This window comes from Tachypleus tridentatus, chromosome 2 (assembly GCF_004210375.1).
Source record: "Tachypleus tridentatus isolate NWPU-2018 chromosome 2, ASM421037v1, whole genome shotgun sequence".
Classification (NCBI taxonomy): Eukaryota; Metazoa; Arthropoda; class Merostomata; order Xiphosura; family Limulidae; genus Tachypleus; species Tachypleus tridentatus.
Genome location: NC_134826.1, coordinates 33,786,625 through 33,806,152, shown reverse-complemented (window position 1 = coordinate 33,806,152; position 19,528 = coordinate 33,786,625). Strand labels below are relative to the sequence as shown.

The 19,528-nt window shown below is 31.6% G+C and overlaps 1 protein-coding gene across 3 annotated transcripts in view; it reads left to right on the top strand.

Annotated features, from left to right (window-relative positions):
- Positions 1-19,528, top strand: part of LOC143240601 (DNA-binding protein SMUBP-2-like) — an 89,514-nt gene that overhangs the window by 29,599 nt on the left and 40,387 nt on the right. For all 3 annotated transcript variants that reach the window (XM_076483323.1, XM_076483317.1, XM_076483315.1), the window contains exons 5-8: positions 1,308-1,417; positions 13,828-13,997; positions 15,311-15,511; positions 18,019-18,243. In XM_076483323.1, the coding sequence (XP_076339438.1) occupies positions 1,308-1,417; positions 13,828-13,997; positions 15,311-15,511; positions 18,019-18,243 (706 nt within the window). The remainder of the gene's footprint in view (positions 1-1,307; positions 1,418-13,827; positions 13,998-15,310; positions 15,512-18,018; positions 18,244-19,528) is intronic.

Here is a 19,528-nt window from a genome sequence, read left to right as displayed (position 1 = left end):
TACTCAAGACTGTTTCATTTTGAGATTGATTTAAACCTTGAGAATGATTTTAAATGTATTTATAATACCTAGGACACTGTAAATATAGCAGAAAGAAAATATGTTTTTCACCTGTTTTATTATAATCTTTGGTTTAAATCTCATCAATCATGCATTGCACTTGCAACTGAGATTAGAATAAACATGACTTTTGGATATTTTCCCAGTACATATTGAATAATTTGGCATTTAAAATAGGTATTTTTGCAAGTATATCACTTTATAAAATACATTTTGAATTTCATCAAGCTTTGGAGACAGCTGAGGGAATGTTATTTTCAAATAAAGTTTTCTCTGCAAAAGATGAATTGGTGAACAAAGCCGTTACATTGTTTGAAAGCTCAAATATTATCATCAAAACCTTAGTTGTTTTTGTCATTTGCCAGATGTTATGATGACCAAAACAGCCACTAAATTCTGTACAGTTGACTGTCAATATAGAGTTCAAATATGTAATGAATTTACCTTCTACATTATCTGGATGAAATTGGTTCAGTTAGATATTATTTCTAATTTTACATTTGTCTTCAAAAACAGGGACAATTTTATTTATATTTTCTATTGTAATTTTGATTTTTCTTAAGATGTCAGCTGCAATTTATGCCTCTTATTTTTAAAGGGATTTTGCAATGCATCATGATGTGTATAGTTAGAACACCTACTAACCTGAAGCACACATTTGAAACTTGTATTGAAGGCTAGCTATTGTTTTATTTAGAAAGTGTAAATTTGTTTTAATTCCACTTTTTCAATAACTTCCATGAAAACAGTAGTCTTTGATTTCACAATATATGAAAGTTATTCTGAGAAAGTGAGCATACAGGAACAAGAAGAAATATAATGTTTTTTGTGTATATTATTATTGTTCTATTAGCAAAACATTTGACTGACATGAATGGGGCAGTTGCATAAAAAGTTAATGTAGAGCAATAAGTTACTGTTTGTTAAATATTCTTTGTCAATATTAACATTATTTTGTTTTTAATTCAAGTAATATTTCAACTGTTACATGGGTATATATACTGAACATAGTAAATCAAAGTTTGTATTGCTTTTTTTTTACATTTGACTTGTATGATTCAGATGTTTGTAATACTGTCTTCTTATATCACAGAATGAATTTTGAATTACAGATAACTAAACTCTTATGATAATTTCCTAACAAATAGCACTGACATTCAGAAAAAATTAATATAAAATATTATACTTATAAACACTGAGAATTCATTAAACAGGAGTTAACTATCAATGCACTTAATCTTTTTAAGAACTTTACTGCAGTTACAGAAAGGAGATTATGGGCATAGTTCTACATTAGTTAGTGTATTGTTTGGTGATCAAGAACCAAGTGAGTCAGCTACTTTCAAGGACAGTAATTGTGAGTAATAATTTTTTTATTTTGTTAACAATTTAAATGTTAATTCTGTAACAGTGTGTACTTCTACTCACACATATAGCTTTTTTTGATCTTCTGCTGCCCTTAAATGCATTAAAAAGAAATGTTGTCACTTGATGCATTAGCCTTTAAACCATCTTAGTTCGAGCTGCTTATTTACCATACATAGCACATGTAACAACCCTTCTCCAAGGAAAGCATCAAACACACACTCAGAGCAGCAGGTTCCCTTTGTATTACATTACGTGTACCTCACTTTGGCACCTAATGAATCAGATGTTTTTCACTTACTTTCAGTTTTCAAAACTGACTAAATATGATTTTTTTTAATGTCTGTACTTTAATGCAATTTTGCTGTATGTTGTGTAACAGATTTTGATTATCTGTTTCACACACTTTATTGTATATTTCTTATGTTTAATTTTTTTGTGATGTCCAACAGGATTACTATTATTTCTGGGAAAACAAATTTTTCTTACCATGCCTTGGAATCAGTGCTGTCTGCTGAGAGAGTACATGTCTTGGTTTGTTTAGTTTCACTTCTTACATGGAGTCAGGACCTTCTTCTCCATAATGTTGAAACATATTCAGGCATCTATGTATGTTAGATATATGGGTGATTTCAGAAGTTTTATTTTTTCCAGCTCCAGTTGCTGTACTGCAACATTGTTCACTTTGGTGGAGGTTTTTTTGTTCTCCTTTCTTCTTGTTGCTTCCAGCCTTCCTGGGGTCTTGGTTTTTTACTTGTTTACTATAGTGCAGGCTGCAATACCTGTGGCAGGCTTTGTGTGACTTTTTTCATATCATCTGTTTTCAGACTCTGGTAAGTTAGATAATTATATGCAAAACTAATTTAGGGGAATTGTAAGTTTGATTTTTATTATTACTTTGTTGATTAGGCACATTGCAATGGTTTGTTAGGTCAATATTGATTAGTACTTTGTTGTCTTGATATATTTAGATGCTTTGTTAGTTCAATATTAATAATTATTTTGTTACCTAGGTATTTTTAGGTAGTTTGTATGTTATGTATCATTAGTACTACAAACATCTAATTTATTGTTCTATCCAAATAATTCTTTTTAGTTATTTTCATATATATGTACCTCATAATCCTAATTGTTGTAAGTGTAACACTTTTTTTTTGTATTGCTATGTCACTGAGATGTTTTTATTTACCATTCATAGGGCTGAGCTTTGCTTTAGCTGCTCTATTTCCTAAATTCTTAATATTTGAAACCAATTTTTCTCCTCGTATTATACAATTGAAAGTTAGTAACCACATTGTAGATTCTTATTTATAGCTCCCTGTAAGTTAATACTTGTATTATTTTGTTGTTTTCATACTTACTTAAAATGCTTTGTTGCAATTTGAGGAACACAACAGTATGTTTTTATTCATTTTGTTTTACCAGGTCCTGCACATCTTTTTTATATCTTTAGTTTGGGAGTTTGTGTGCTTCAATTCCCTGACATTTCTGACTATACGCTTAAGACGTTCAGGATGTGGCTGTTCTCACCAACCTTTCCTCACTATTCTGGCTGGTTTGGTGTCATGTCTTATTGGGGTGAGACTCTGTTTATAGTGGTTCTTCTTTTCATGTCTTCCTACTAGGACTTCAGACTGGTTATTTTATTGCATAATACTATTTTTGGGCCCTGTCTTGCTTTTTTGGAGTCCCATATTAAGGTGGACATTTTGCATACTTCTCTGTCATCTTTTACATGCATTTTGGTGTTTTCATCCTTTTCTTATTTTTCACATATCTGTCTTGGTAATCAACAATGATACAAGTGTATAAATATGTTGCAGGATTAGATCCTGTGGGATTCATGTTCCCCAGTTTTGTTGACTTTTTGAAGACATTTACTTCCATTCCATGGGTTTCTCAGAGGATCTGTTTCTTCACTTCCAGTTCCCACCTTCTCAGTTATCTACTGCTCCTTTCCCTCTTTGAAGGGATCCTGTCTTACATAATCAGCTGCCCATTACTATTACTATTACTAGGCACTATTTTGTAGCTATTTCCAGTATGGAAGGTGGTCTCTTTTAGCCTCTGGATCCTCTTTGTTCCAACAGCAAGTTGATTTTATCTCTTTATTTTGGTTTTCACTCCAAATCTATAGGTCACCAACTTTGTAATAGATGCATTCTTTCTTATTTTCTTTCAGTCATCCATGAGGGGGCCCATTTCCAGATTCTTCCATTTAAGCTTACTTCAGCTCCTTTCTGTGGTTTAGTGAGTAATCACAAACTTTGCTGGACATATACAAGTGTTGGCCATCTAGGTTTATCTTCCTCAAGATGCCTGGCTTCTTCTTGTTTGGTATCTTCAAACCATACCACTTTGTGTCTAGAAGAGGTAGATGAAATGGAGTGGCTCATCAGTATGCAGAAATTTGTCTTTTTTTTTTCCCCAACCATGCATTTGAGTTCTCTTGGGAATTTTCTTCACACTCCAAAATCACTAAATATTAGGGATATGAGGAATTTAGTCATCAAGACCATATCATGTCTCTTTCCTCGCTATCTGGAAATGTTACGTCTCTTTTGGAGATTTAGGCTTCTTGGTTTGTCTTGTACCCATCTGTAGCACTCATATCCATTACCTTCTGTGCATATTTCTTGACTGATGGCACTTCTTCTTTGATTTGTGTGATCACGTGGTTATATTTCTTTCTTTCCTTTGGACCAATGTGATTTGGTGATGAGACAGTGACCTTGATATGGCTGGTGTTACACTTCCACCTTCTTGGGTCTTCCATCTTTCATCAGTGCTGCTCTTGTAGTTTGGAGTACATATCTTGATACACAAGATATTTTTTGGTATTGGACTTTGACTGACTCTGGCCTTCATTTCTGTGTTTTAGCTGCCCTTGTTGTTCATAGACCTGTCTTTTATCTTCCTCCTAATGCAAAAGTTTTTAGTGTATTCTGCTGACATTCATGTGGTCCTATACCTCTATAGACATGAGGGTACTTTATTCTGGTACTTTCATTTTTTGTACTCTAGGGTTACATAAGATACTGCTCATGACTTGCCCTCTCAAAATTTTGATCCCAGTTGTGGATAGGTTTTAACATTCACCCATGGTCATTCTCATGGAGGGGTTCCTCAATCCTCCAATTATCCAGCGATTCTGACCTCATCTAGGCATGTATGTATTTGCCACTTGTCTTGGTTGACAACCTGTTATCTTTCTTGTTTCCAGGTCTTTGGCTTTGTCTGCCCTTTGTGTAGCATGGAGGGACCTTTGATTTCATGCTGTCCCATCTATATGTCTCCATTCCACTTTCCTTCTGTCATCCACACCTCTTCATGTCAAGTTTTCTGAGTAGCTCTGTTTGATCAATTTGGCCTTGGTTCTTTTTCCATAGATTTCCACTATCTATATGACAAAATGCTTTCACACCCTTACATTTCCCATATTTATCCTTGTCATTTCATTTTCTCTTTCTGTGTCCTGTGTGGGCTATGTGGTACTACATTGCTTGTGGGGTTTTCTTTCATGGTTTTTTATTCCCGTTTACTTCTTATCTGGAACCTTTTGGTGTGTTTAGGCCTTTCATTTTCCAGCCTTATGAGTTGAGTTTACCAGTTTATTTGGTTGACTTGTTTTTTCCTTTCTCATAAGGTTGACTTCTTTATAGTGTTTCCTTTCATCTGATTTGACATTTCATCATGTCCCTGATGGCACTTTTTTCGTCTCATAGGTGAAATTGTTCAGGCTGGAATGTGTACTATTTTTTGTCTCTCACTACTTACTCCACCTGGCTGTATCCTTTCCTGCTCATAACATCTGCCACAAGATGGATCCCTGTTCTTATGGTTGAGTTAAAACTCAAATACTATCTTGCAGTTCCATATTTGGTTTGGTGTGCTTCCTGACTCTCATGATTGATGTGGAAATTTGTCTGGCAATTGGTTCTTGCTTACTTACTTATTGTAATTCTGGTTGTTTGCAGTATACCTCTCTGTTTATTTACAATTGTTATTCATGTATCTATTGCTCACAGTCTGTTCACAGATGCCACACTACATTACATTATAAATAATTGTTGGTGCTTCTCTTCCTCGTAATACCAAAGACAGAACAATGGTACCTTGTCTATCTTATTAGGGTGAACCCAACTCCAATGGTTTTGAAGGACTTCCATTTGTTATTTGATCCTCAATGCCATATGTTTTATGACACTTACTTCTACAGGGGTAAAGGGCATACTGATTACATAAATAGTGCAGTCTCCTCATTTGCTTTGTTTTAATTTATGTGAACACCTGTTTGATTCCCTTTGGATGCTTTCCATAAGGAGTCTCCTGAATCTATGCTACACTAATCCCTCCAGCTACTGAATGTGGGATTCTAGCTATTTATGTGAGTAGAGGTATGTGTCATATAGAAAATTAATTTCATTATACTGAAAACAGATTTTCATAGATATTTATCAGTTCTCACATACTTCCCACCCTTTCTCCAAGTTGTTCTTATGTTTTCTTGTGTGCCTAATCTCAGAAGTGAGGTATGTGTAACGAAATAAAGAGTGAGCCAGTTTCTCTGGGAGTGTGTTATGCTTTTATTGGTAGAGGGTTAGCTCATGCTCTGTGCATACTAAATGAGCAACTTGAACTGAGGGGGAGGTATAAAGGCTAGTGTGTCAAGTGAGGAAATTTCTTTTCAATGCATTAGAGGACAGTAGAAGATTGAGAAAAGCTATTTATGTAAATGGAAGTAAGTTTCTATCAGAAATATGTTTTCAATATAAGAAAATAACTTTTGTAATGGTGGTTGAGCTTGTAAGTAGTACCTTTTTTTCTTTTACATCATTTCTTATTCAATCCTAGTATTCAAGATTTTAGGTAATTGATTAATAGTTTTTGTATTTGCTTACCTTAATTTAATGGATCATTTGAAAAGTATAGAAACTGATTTGCTTAATGGTATTTATATTTTTTAATTTGTTGTGGTTAATCTAGAGTATAGTGTTATAGCTTTTAAAATTTGTCAAACATAATCACTCATTGATGCTCACATGAGTTTGAGCTAATTGCAAGCAGCTTGTAATTTTTAGACTTATGTTTATGCATATTTAAAACCCTTTTATACACATTTAATATGGTTAACTCTATGCAGTTGTGATATGCATGTATCACATACTTTTCTTTCTTGTAAACTATAGTATTGACATATATTTAAATTTAACTAGTGCTCTTGCTCACACCCAAATATATTTGGTTAGATCATGCACTTGCATAGCTAGAGGTTTTGATCTTTATAGCATAAGTTGGTCAAAGCTATTTGCTAGTTTTGAGGTAGTTCTATTGTTTCCAAAATAAACCCTTAAGTTTTGAGCTATTTTAGAACTGCACATGGAACAGAAACAGTTACCGGTTAGTTTAATCTTATTTGTGATTTGATCAATCACAGATAGAATATTGATTATAGAAGCAGTTTTAGCATTTAATAGTTACATGCCCTTAGTAGATGTAAGTAGTTAGATTCTGTGAGTTTACACAAACCATTGAAATTCCAGATTATCTCTTTTTTATCCTATCAAGGTTTTGATCTGTTTTTTTTATTATCATGAAATGAAAAACAACATATAATAAAGCTAAAAGAAAGTGAAAATTACTTTGATATTTTAAACACTGAAAATGTCATTGAAATGTGCGTGAGAATGATGACAAAGAAGCTATTGAAAAGTCACACCTTCAATCTATCCAATATCTTGTCTATATGAGCATTTTATTCAACACCCATCTTATTCAGGCCAAACACTCTCTTCTTTGACTTCATTTTATAGAGCTTTCAGTTCTCCACACTCTTACTACTACTCCTGTTACAACTTTTGAACTTGTATCGATTTTCATGATATGGTTTCCCATAATAGCACTTATCTTTAGGTAATTCGTATGTTCAGGCTCTTCATGACCAATGGAATCTTTCACAGGATTCTCTCTAGACTTTTATTACTTTTCTTTCTACCCTAGTCGATGATCTGTAACTATGGTTGGACAAGACTTGCACGTTGACAGGTGTCCAATGTCCTTTTCCTCATCCAGATTTACACATTTTTATGGGTATTTTCCACACTTCCTTCTCTTTCTCCCCACTGAAAACCAGTGCTTCTATCTTTTAACAAAACTGAGAGTCGGGTAGAATGGAATAGAGGGGGTCACATGTGTCATGAGAGTATGTCACACTCCTATTGATGGAGGGATGACACATGATGATTTGCATTACAGATGCATTGGAATCAATCAAGTGCAATAGAGAGGAGATAGAAGGCTTGTTGCATGTATATTTTTTTGCATATAGAGGACAGCACTGAACAAGAATAACAAATTTTCTGAGAGGTTTGCAACTGACTGTTGCCAGACGCATCTTAGGGACAAGAGTATATACGGATATGGGATTGTAGGGGGAGTTGCAGTTAGTTGTTAGGTTGTTAATTAGTTAAGGTATAAAGGTGTTCCTTTACATTGGTTTACTTTTGGCTTTAGTTGATGTATAAGTAGGGCTTCTTTGATTTTGCATTTGTTTATATTTGTTTTCCTACTTAGTATCTGGGAGTTTTCTATGGTTGTGTTGTGTTTATTTGACTTGCAGTGTTTAAAACGTTTGAAAGTGTTTTCTTTTGTGTTCTTTGAATCAAGTTTCCATTTTTATGATTGTTTCTTTAATATAGAAGTTCTGACAGTTGTTGCATTGTATTTTATAAATTATGTTGGTGTTTGTTAGTGTAGTTGTTACATAGTATAGAATTTAGTTTTGTACGTGGTTTTTGAATAAATTTGGTGTTTACTGGAATGTGTAAGTTTTTTTCCAATTGTTGGTTATTTTTTCGCTGATGTCAGGAACATATGGTATGCAGCAGTATAATCCAGGAAACAAAAAATGAATCTAGACTATCATCTAGCCTGCTGTATTCAACCAGACATTTATGGACTCATACAATGCAACATCAGTCAATTCAATAGTAAGAATGACAAGGAAGAGAAGGTCCACCACAACAAGAAACTAGATAAATTAAGGTACCAACAACAAAAAAGACACCAACACGACAAACTACCAACAAACCTCGTAATTAACAGATCTGACAGAAAATTAAGCAATAAAGAAATACAGTAACACCTAGAAATATTCTATCCATTGAAATGAAACCTGCCTGGAAGATCTAGCTAGAACACTGGTGATTCACTCTACACAACCTGAAAACACCAACAAAACAACGGAATGCAACCACCAGAAAGAAGACAACTTCGACAACAATTCCACCAACAACCTATCTTTCCAGGTGGAACTGAAAACATCTCTTTCCCTGTAACACTTCAAAACAGTATCTTAAACAACCTTTTAAAAGAATTTTCACACAGAACTGTCAACATAATTTTACAGGAAAGAAAACTAAAAAACAACCTCAAATAAAAAGATATAAATTTTATAAAGAACTTAAGACAAAAACATCAAAATTCTAAAAGCAGATAAGGGCAATGCTATAGTTATAATGAACACAAATGAATACATTCAAAAAATGAACAACATTTTATCACATATACACAATATACACAAATTTAAATTACTAAACACAAATCCAACAAAAACACATGAAAACTGATTAAGCAAAATACAACTACAAATGAATAAAGCCAACACAATATCAGAAAACATTTATTCTTATATACAAAAGACTGATTCATGCACACCACAACAATATGGTACCCCCAACCTCACAAACCCAATTGTCCACTACAACCCATAATGTTGACCTATGAATCATTTAACTAGAACCTTGATAAATATATAGCATGGGCATTTTCTAAATATGTAGCATCAGTTGGATACTTTTTCAAAGACTTTTTAACTTTAAATATATTTGTAATCAACTAAATCATAAAGCCTTAATGGCCAGTTTTGATGTAGTCTCCCACTTCACAAAAGTTCCAACAACTCAAGCCTGCAAGGTAACCTTAGAACTTCACATCCAAGACACCAACCCATTGATATACATCCCCAGTAACAAATTAGCAACCCTTATAGAATTCATTACCATTAAAACTAACTTTATGTCAATAACCAAAACTACTTACAAATAAATGACCTAACTATGGGGAATCCCATGTCACCAGTTCTTCCCAACATTTTTATGACATGGGTTGAAACTCAAGTAATCAATTCAGCCTTCCATCCACCACTATACTGGTACAGGTATGTTGATAATACAGTTGCTGGATTCACATCTACAGAACTCACACTTAGTTTTTTTAGTCACGTTAACTCAATACACCTCAACATTTAAGTTCACCTGTGAACAGGAAAAAACTAACCAGATAGCATTTCTTAGCCTCAAGATCACTAGAACTAATACACAATTCAAAATGGAAATCCACAGAAAAATTACCCATACTGGATTATACATTTCTTGGGAGTCAGCACATGAAACAAAACAAAAACTCAACATGTTAAGAAACCAAATAAACACAGCCACAAAACTATGCTCACCAAATAAAAGTAACGATGAAATCAACACATAAATAAAAAAAACGTGGAAATATATGCACACACCTAGACCAACAACAAATAAACAATAAATCCCAAGATACAACAAACTACAAAACTAAATTCCATACTATGTAAAACCACTGACAAATACAACACCAATATAATTTATAAAACACAATGCAACAACTGCCATGACTTCTATATTGGAGAAACAAGCAAAAAAATGTAAATTAGACTCAAAGAACAAAAAAAAACACCACATATTTTTGAACACTGCAACTCAAATAAACACAATATAACCATAGAAAACACCCTGATACTAAGTAGGGTAACAAATATAAACAAACACAAAATCAAAGACATCCTACTTATACAGTAACTAAAACCAAAATTAAACCAATGTAAAGGAACTCCTTTATGCCTATACCAATTAGTAACCTGGCATCTAACTGCAATGCCCCCTACAATCCTGTACCCATTTATACTCTTGCCCTTAAGACATGGCTGGCAAAGATCAGTTGCAAACTCTTTGTTCACCTTAAGGTGACCTAGGAAGGTTAAAACTTTGTTCTCTCCTTATCAATAAAAGTGTTAATTCCCATACCAGCCATTCTGAGATACATTTTTATTTCAAGTGGGTTTCTTGTCATCAAGAATTATGTGAGAGAGATAAGTACCTATCAGAAATACATTTTTAGTGGAGGAAGTTTATGACATTACTGAAATTTAATACAAGTTTTACTATTTCTTTAGTCTCCTCATTGGCTCAGCAGTAAGTCTGATGGCTTATAATGCTAAAAATAGGTTTCAGTAACCATTGTAGGCAGAACACAAATAGCTCAGTTTAGCTTTGTTCTTGGGGTGTTTGTTAGACCAAGTCTGTTTTAAAGAATTAATGCTTACTATAGATTCTATAATTCCAAAAATTTGCACACAGTAGCTATTCCTTGCTTGTTTGTCTTTGTGTATAACCAGTCATAGTCATAAGTTGTTTCCCCATTAAGACACATGTTATAATGTCATTGAGTTAATTCATGATATAATCATCATGCAACAGAAGTCTATACCTATAGCAGGCAACATGTCCTCTTTGCAGAGTAAATCCCCATAAGTACTTCTCTGAACTAACCTGATCACTGGTGCTGCCTTGTAGGGTGTAGTCACCTTTCTAAATCTGCATTGGGTCTGGAGTCACGAGAGACATGAAACCCATCTGCTCTGGCATCTAGAGTGCCCACTGTTGAGATGTGATATTTGGTAAGACCACTAAAGAGAGAGAGAGTGTGTGTGTGTGTGTGTGTACATATTTATTTTACTGTCCATTTTAGATCCTACTTTCCATGAACTGTTATGTAATATCTGGCACGAAGGAATGCCTGCCTACTTTCCAGTGATTTGCATGCTGACATTTTAAATTAATTTTTTTGTAACCTATTACACATTCTCCAGTAAAATGCCCTAATGGTGGTTAGGTAATGTTAGATCTGAACACCTCTCTGGTGTCTCTCAAAGTGGATTCTTACCTTTCCTGGTTGTAGTGAAGCATAGGAGACCCTATTCATACCAGTTCCTTGTCATCAGGGAGGTCAGCTTGGAGTTTCTCACTGGTTGTGTGATTCCTCCAAAATGAATTCAAGAAGCAGCACAGTATGATGGGGAAGGAGGACAGAGGTGTCAATGTCACATCTGTTGTGTAATATGTCAATTTTCAAGTGGTTTGGCAAACAGGGTAGGACAAAATGCTCTATGCATGTGACAGAAGGGAACTTATTTCTATTACGTAAGAGGTGTACAACAAAACACACATTAAACCATATGGCCATACTACACCTTGTTCAACCAACCTGTTGTGTGCAAGTACTTGGTTGGTCCTATCTTTTTCCATCCATCTCTATGACACATGGGCTCATTTTGCCTTCCTTCTTTATTAACTTTGTCCTGGTGTAGGATGTCTCACTTCATAGGCATTTTCCTTCAGGCACTTTCTCTTAAGGAATTTCATCTAAGTTTTTTGCAATTGCAATGGCCACTTCAACACATCTCTGTGGTGTTCTAGCTAGCTACTGAGCACAGAGAGGTAAGTATATCATTTTGGAAGTTAACATTTTCTTTGTGTTAGACTCTCCTTCATATTTTTTTGATAAAGTATTTGTACTAAACATTTGTCTCTGAATTTATTTTATTCACTCTCACTAGTTTAAATACAAGGTAATTTTGATGTTAATTGTAAAACTTTATATACACATATATTACAGTTTCATATTTTGTTTACATGTCCTTTAGAGCCTCTTAAATGAATATCTAAAGCTTGTTTTCAGTGAAACTTTATATTTTATATGTTAGTTTAATCTACCCTAACACTATAAAGGCTTAGTTGGTTTGTCTAACCTTCTAATGACCACAGAAATTACTAAATAAATCTAATTTAACTTTTTTTTTTCAGTTTGAGAATGACTACATATTTTAATGGAGAATTACAGTTGTTTATTTTAAAGAACTTGAAGCTTATAACACTGACTTTGCTGATTTATTTTGTTTTTCTGCTCTTTGAAGTATGTTCAGCTACTATGAGTAGTAATAAATCACCCATCAGGAGTGCAGTGAGTTTTAGAATAGTCAGATTTTCTGGTTACATGATGTGATGTCTAATTATATATGCCTAATGCACTGCTTGATATGAAAAATATTTTAATTATTACATTTTAGTTACTTTTCTTAAAAATATTTATCAATCAAATAAAAAAATAACAGAAATTTAACATTTTCTTCACATTGAGGCTCTTTAGCTCTTAGAATCTAGTCTTCATTAACCTTTAATTTTTCAAAGTTGGTTGTTCAAAAGCTAATTCATATAGCTTTCAAATGTGCATTTTAAAATGCAAAGAGTAATTCAAGCATTAGAATAGAATGCTTCAAACTACAACCACCATAATTTATTTGGATTTCTAACTAACCTTTTAAAAAATTATAAAATCTTTCATTATTTACTAGAGCATTGACAGTGATCTTCAATGAATGAAAACTTTTTTAAAAAGAGTAACATAATCTTATGAGTGCATAGATCACAAAAGAGTTCTTCTATTCGTTATAAACATGTGTCATTGACAAGTAAGCATGAATAAATAACAATTTTCCAGGGTATGAAAAATTAGAGTAGTTTTTGTAGTGGATATAACAAATTTATTTATATCTCTGAAAGTAAAGAAAGTAGGAAGTTCTTATTGGATTAATTGTCTGTCAATATCTGTAGTTGATGTATCTAACTGTAACATCTATAAGAGAACAGAGGGGAAAAAAATCCAAAAATGGAGAATTCAGAGGAGAGACATCAAGTTACACATAAAAGTGAAGATTGAAAACTTACTCAAATATTTTCTTTTTTTTAAATTAAGAAAACAAAACTTAAATTAAGATTTGAATTACAAACTACATTTTTATTCCACATTTATTGACATATTGATGAAAAAGTTGTTCAATTAAATTTTTAATCTAACTATAAAAATTATAACTTGCACTTCATTGGGTTAATTGTAAATAAAAATATGAGAATTCAAAGTACAAACTTTTATCATAAGGGATACCAGTCATAAAAACATGGCTTCAAAAGAGCAAGTAGAACCAGAAAAAATTAAATTTGGAAAAATGGAAAAATGTACTTCAACCACAGTGGTATTATCTTCTCACTCTTTTCTTTTGTTATTCTTATAAGTACATTATTGTTATTTTGACTGCTTATTTTATGTTTGAACATTATTGAATTTCTTGCATAGAAACCTTAATCTCTGTCTCATTTCACACACACACACAACATAGAAAAGAAAGGAAAAATTATAAAAAATAATTGACATTGTCATTAACAAATCTTTTTTAAATATTTTGTTTATTTATAGGGCAAAGCCATTTTCTGTTTTTTCAGTCAGAATTAAATGATTCTCAGAAAGAAGCAGTGATGTTTGCTTTGAAGCAAAAAGAAGTAGCTATTGTTCATGGCCCACCAGGTACTGGGAAAACCACAACAGTTGTAGAAATAATTTTACAGACAGTTTGCCAAGGACAAAAGGTGATGTTTATGTTTAATATTTGTTTTATATTTGATAGTTATGAATTCAGTAAGGTTATGCAATTTTAGTCTTGGTTCAAAAATAAAATGCATATACAAAATTTCATATATTAAGAATAACAAGAGCTATCAAGTATTTGAACCCGTGTTTTATTTCTGGAAAATAAATTTTATTAAATATAAGAGTCTTCAATTTTTTATCTAACTTCTAGCTTAATGCATGTCATATTTTGGTAAATGCTGATTAATTTTTCTTCTGAATATTAAATCTACATAAATGTTTTATGAACATCTACTTTAAAAATTAATTCTAGTGACAAAACATGTATAAAGAATGTTTATCTTTTTTCCTTGTATTACATATAGCATTTTTGTGTATATTTTTTGTCATTTTATGTAAGTGATTCTTCATTAGAATTTTCACTTGTGTATATTTTGATGTTCAAATTTTCTTGATAAAGCTTTATAGATTCAAATGTTTAAAAAAAAAAGGTTTTGAAGACTGTTCTTACATGGTGAAACATCTGACCCAGTAATATATTAATTGTTATGGCAAATACAATGAATTTTATTGTGAAGGCCAAATTCACAAATGTACAACTTTGGAAGAAGAATGCTTGTAAATGTTTTGAATACATTTTTTAAAATTTCTCGCATAAGGTGAAAAACATCAATAATAATGTATTGTAGAATCACTAATTGGATTGAAAAGATATTTAGGTTATGTTTGACACGTACAATCACCTATGTTTAATATGTAATGATATTATTCCTCATTTAATTTATAATTATATTCATATTTGTGTAAATATTCAAAGAGCTTGTTGTAAATATGATAATGAATGTAAAAAAGTTCATACAATATTAAAATAAATAAAATCCTAAATCAACTTGAATTTGTACACAAGATTTCCACATAATAATTGAGTGCTATAACAGTAAGAACTGTGACTTCCAGTCCTTTTAGATGAATGTTAATTGATAATTGAAATCCTTAATGTAGATTATTATATTGTTATGGTTTTTGTGGTACTGTAATGTCTTGCTCTTAACTTGTGTGTTAATTTTTTTTTAAAAGTTGTAAAAACATTTCCACTTTACTGGGATTTGAACTCAGTATTTCAGCTTGAGATAATTCACTGAGCCTGTTTTGAACATTACCAACAAAAGGACAGTTGCAAAAAACAGAGTGGCCTTTTTAGAAAAGTATAGGTTAGGTAAATTCAACATTTCTCTACAAGCTTTTATCTTTTCAGTTATTAAACTTAATTGAATTCAGTCAGTACTCCTATATAATAGTACTCTTGCCTCAGGTTCTTGCATGTGCTCCATCAAATGTAGCAGTAGACAACATGGTGGAAAAACTCTCAAAGTATAAAATTCGATTAGTTCGTCTTGGCCATCCAGCTCGAATTCTCTCTGTTGTTCAGCCATATTCTTTGGATGCTTTGCTGAAGAACTCGGACAGCAAGGATGTAATCAATGACTTGTATGCAGATATTGACAATGTTGTGGTAAGTCTTAAAAAAGAAACTAGAACCCATTACAAAGTTAAGGATTTAGCATATGTACGTAGAACTTCTTGTGTTCTGTAGAACAGAGATTAAATTTACCTGAGAAATCATGGGCTTTAAACCTTTCTTTCCTAAAACTTTTGATATCATATCCCTACTTTATTTTCAGTTCTGTAAGCAATAAAATAGAATCTATAGACATAATGTGCTCATAGAATGTTCTGTTATTACATTTTTCTTATGATGCAGTTTTTCTTATTAGATATTTGTTATTAGTAGTTCCTGAAAGCAAAATCCAGCTATTTTTGAATTATGTTTACTTCAGGGTGCATTTTATGGCTTTCAAATGAACATTTCCTATAATTAGATCCTGCAAAAAAGTTATCTAATCTCAATGTAGTTAAGTTTCCACAAGTCTTAAAATTACTTTTGTTGCTGTTTTGGATAATTATTTATGGAAAAAGTGGCTTAATTAATTGTGAGGGTAAAATCCAATAAATGAATTTCCTCAGTTTTTTCCTACCCATTGGTGGTTCAGTGGTGAGCTTGAGGTCTTATAAAGTTAAATATTGAGGTTGGATATCTTTATGGTGTCCAAGCACAGATGGCTCATTGTTTAACTCTTTGCTGAACAATATGTAATAATAATTATTTATTGTTTAAATTCTGATAGCTGACAAGTCATTAGAAATGTATCCCACATTTTAGTCCTATTGTTATTAAAAATTCCTGTTCCATTTATAAAAAAGTATATAATTTGTAAATTGAAAATTTGTAGCTGATTTTTTTTAACAGATCTAAAAATGTAACAAGTGGTAACTTAAGTTACATTATTAAATTTATATATAATAAGCAAGTTCAAAAATGTATTAAATTATATGGAAGTGACAAATATTTATTCCACTTGGAATCAATATAAAATGAAATCTCATTGGATATTAATTTTATGATAAATAGATAATCAAATATTTTCATCAATGGGTTATATGGCACAAGCACAGGAGTTGCACAGACTTTGAAAAGTCCTTAAATGTTACAGTTGTCTTTAAATTAAAAAAAAGCCCTAGAATTTCTACAAAATTGCCTGTAAAATAATTAAATCTTGGTATTTTATAAATTTTCTTTTATAATATATGCTTTAGTTGCATGTAATTATACTCTTCTCAACTTTTGTGAATCATTAATTTACGAAATTATTTACTTTTATTTATTGTTTTTTCTATTTACCAGAGCACCCTGTCCAACTTTCTTATGATTTCTCAGAAGTATTATTTTTCTTAGTTTTTCTCTGCCATAAGATAATTTTGCTAACATTTTGATTTTCCAGCATCAATGTGATGCAGCAAGTGTTTAATGTAAAGACAAACAGTAAGGGAGATACGACAACATTCCATGTTAAATTTTTGTTGAAAATACATGATGTGTGATGTAAGCCTATCTTTTTGAATTGAACATTCTATTATTTGTTTAAATCATGGGGAAGTACATATTTAGTATGAAATGGCTAAGTCAAAATGAATTCAAAAGTTAGGTAGAGAACAAAAACTCAGCATACAATATGTCATTCCACTTCTAAGAAGGTCATTGATCTGTACAAGATGGGTGAAAGTGAGATAAGATTACATGTGGAAAGCATTATTTATATATTTGATGGCTTTTATTTAAAAAAAATTGTTTCTCCATAAAAACAGCACAACTGCTTTTTTTTAGTGAATCAAAACCAGGAATTTGTCAAATGTTTCATAAACTTTTATTTTTGAGAGTTCTTGAAAAAACAGTTGAGTCCTTAAATGTTTTAAGAAGTCCTTCAATTTCATTATCATGATGATGTGCAAATTCTAAGATTTAGAACTTTTTATAAAGTCATCGCATAATAAGCAAAAGATAGTATTTTAAATTTTATTTTCTGTTTTTCAACCTTTCAGTTCACTGTACACTGATGATTTCTCTGTAGTTAGGGTTTATAAAATAAGTGATAAAATATATAAAGTTTTAGAAAGAAAAATTTGATATTCATTTATGAGTAAATAGAAATTATACAAATGAAATGTGAAAGCTTTAAGATACATTTATTCTTAACATGAACAATCTTTAACTCAAACTGACTAAGACAAATGTTTAGTAGTAAAACTTCATTAGAAAATGTGTTTTTATATTCAACAGACTTGTGAAGTTTACAAAATCTGTCCTATTTTGTGGAAAGAGACTTGGTAGATTCACAGTTCCACGGTCAGTTAAGTTGACCAACTTCACTCTCGCAGCATTAATTGGTTGACAGTTTTGTGAAGTGTGTTGGACATATTTTATATAGTGTTTAATCTTTTGATGCTATAACATAAAATTAGAATCATCTTTTTGATGGTTTAATTTGAGTTTTTAAGCTTAAAGTAACTAATTGTTACATATACCTAAATCATTAGGTCTTACTGAACTGTAGAAAATGGTTTCACTTTGTGTGTCTTGTAATGTTTAGAAATCTTAAAAAATATGTTTGCTTATTAATTTAGATGAAAATTAAGAAGACAAAATGTAAAACAGAAAGACAGAATTTAAGAAAGGAGCGTAAAATCCTGCAACAAGAGCTGAAACTCCGAGAGAAACAAGCAGTGATAAATCTCTTAAAACAGGCAGATGTAGTACTGTCTACACTGACAAGTGCCTCAGATGAAAGCCCACTGAAGCACCTACCCTCTTCTCATATTCAGCTAGTGGTCATTGATGAATGTTCTCAAGTATGTTAATATTATATGTTAGCTATATATAAATATATGGTGATGTAGTGTCAGAGTTATCCACTTACTATCTACAAAAGTGAAATATTAGATGAAATTAACATTAGTAGGAAAAATATTTTCAAATAAGTGAGTTAGCATAATAAGGTCCATTGTCTCATACTTTTATAAATACATCTGTTTATTTTAGAAGACAGCTTGTTATTTACGATGTAGTATGTACAAGAGCAATTGTGTATGTGTATGTATATATTACTAGGATAACTATTTATTGCATACATGTATTGGGCTTTTCATTAAATATGGTAGTATGTAATAGTAGGATCAGAAAGGGAAAAAAATGGTGAACGGAAAAAATGCTTTCCCAAAAACCACCTTACAAAATCCTTTTTTATAGAAAACCTACAAAGACAAAACAAAAATGCTGTTTATCTTGATTAACAGTGGCAAAAAGTTGTAAATCACTCAACTACATTTTGTTTTTAAATTTCTGAAACAATGAGTACTTTGTCTAGCTTACTGATCATATCAGAGAGCCTAGAGCAAAAACAGCTAAACCAATAGTCTCTCACAGTACTTGGTTTGATAGTGGTCTTTCACTTTGTCCCTCCAGTAAAAATCCATGTATACACACAAATACATTAATACACAAGAGTGTTTATCTCTGGTTGATGAAGTAAAAGATATCATGCATTTACTTATATATTTCTAACCAAGTGCTAAATATTGATGGATAGGTCCACAAAAGTTTCTAAAGGTAAAGTATACAGTTTGTATGTGTAAAACATAAAAAAAAAGTAAATTATGAATTTGAAAGGAAGTGGGAATCTTGCTACAAGAAGTTCTGAAATAAGAATTTAAATAACACAAATTTATAAAATTTAAATCCTACTTTGGCAGATTAATACACTTATCTCTAGGGCAAAGTGAGGATTAAATTTTATAAATTTGTTATTGTGGTTTTAATTTTGTTCAAATACTTTTTGTAGCAAGATCCATATTTTAGTTTAAAATTTGTAATTTTTCAGTACTCTTCTGATTAATGTATAGGTCTTGTCAAACAACTTTCTTTAGGTTTTAAGATTCTCATGAAACAGTTTTCAATGAATCTTTCCAAATCACACTTCACTTAGTAAAGAGAAATAACTTACCTTGCTATAAAAAAATAATTTTTATTGTTTCTTTCAAGAAAGTTTTAGGATAAAGCCTTTATTGATAAGTTCCTTTACATGTTCTGTTTTACTGGGGAAAGGTTTCAGATATACAATTAAAAATAGCTATCTTT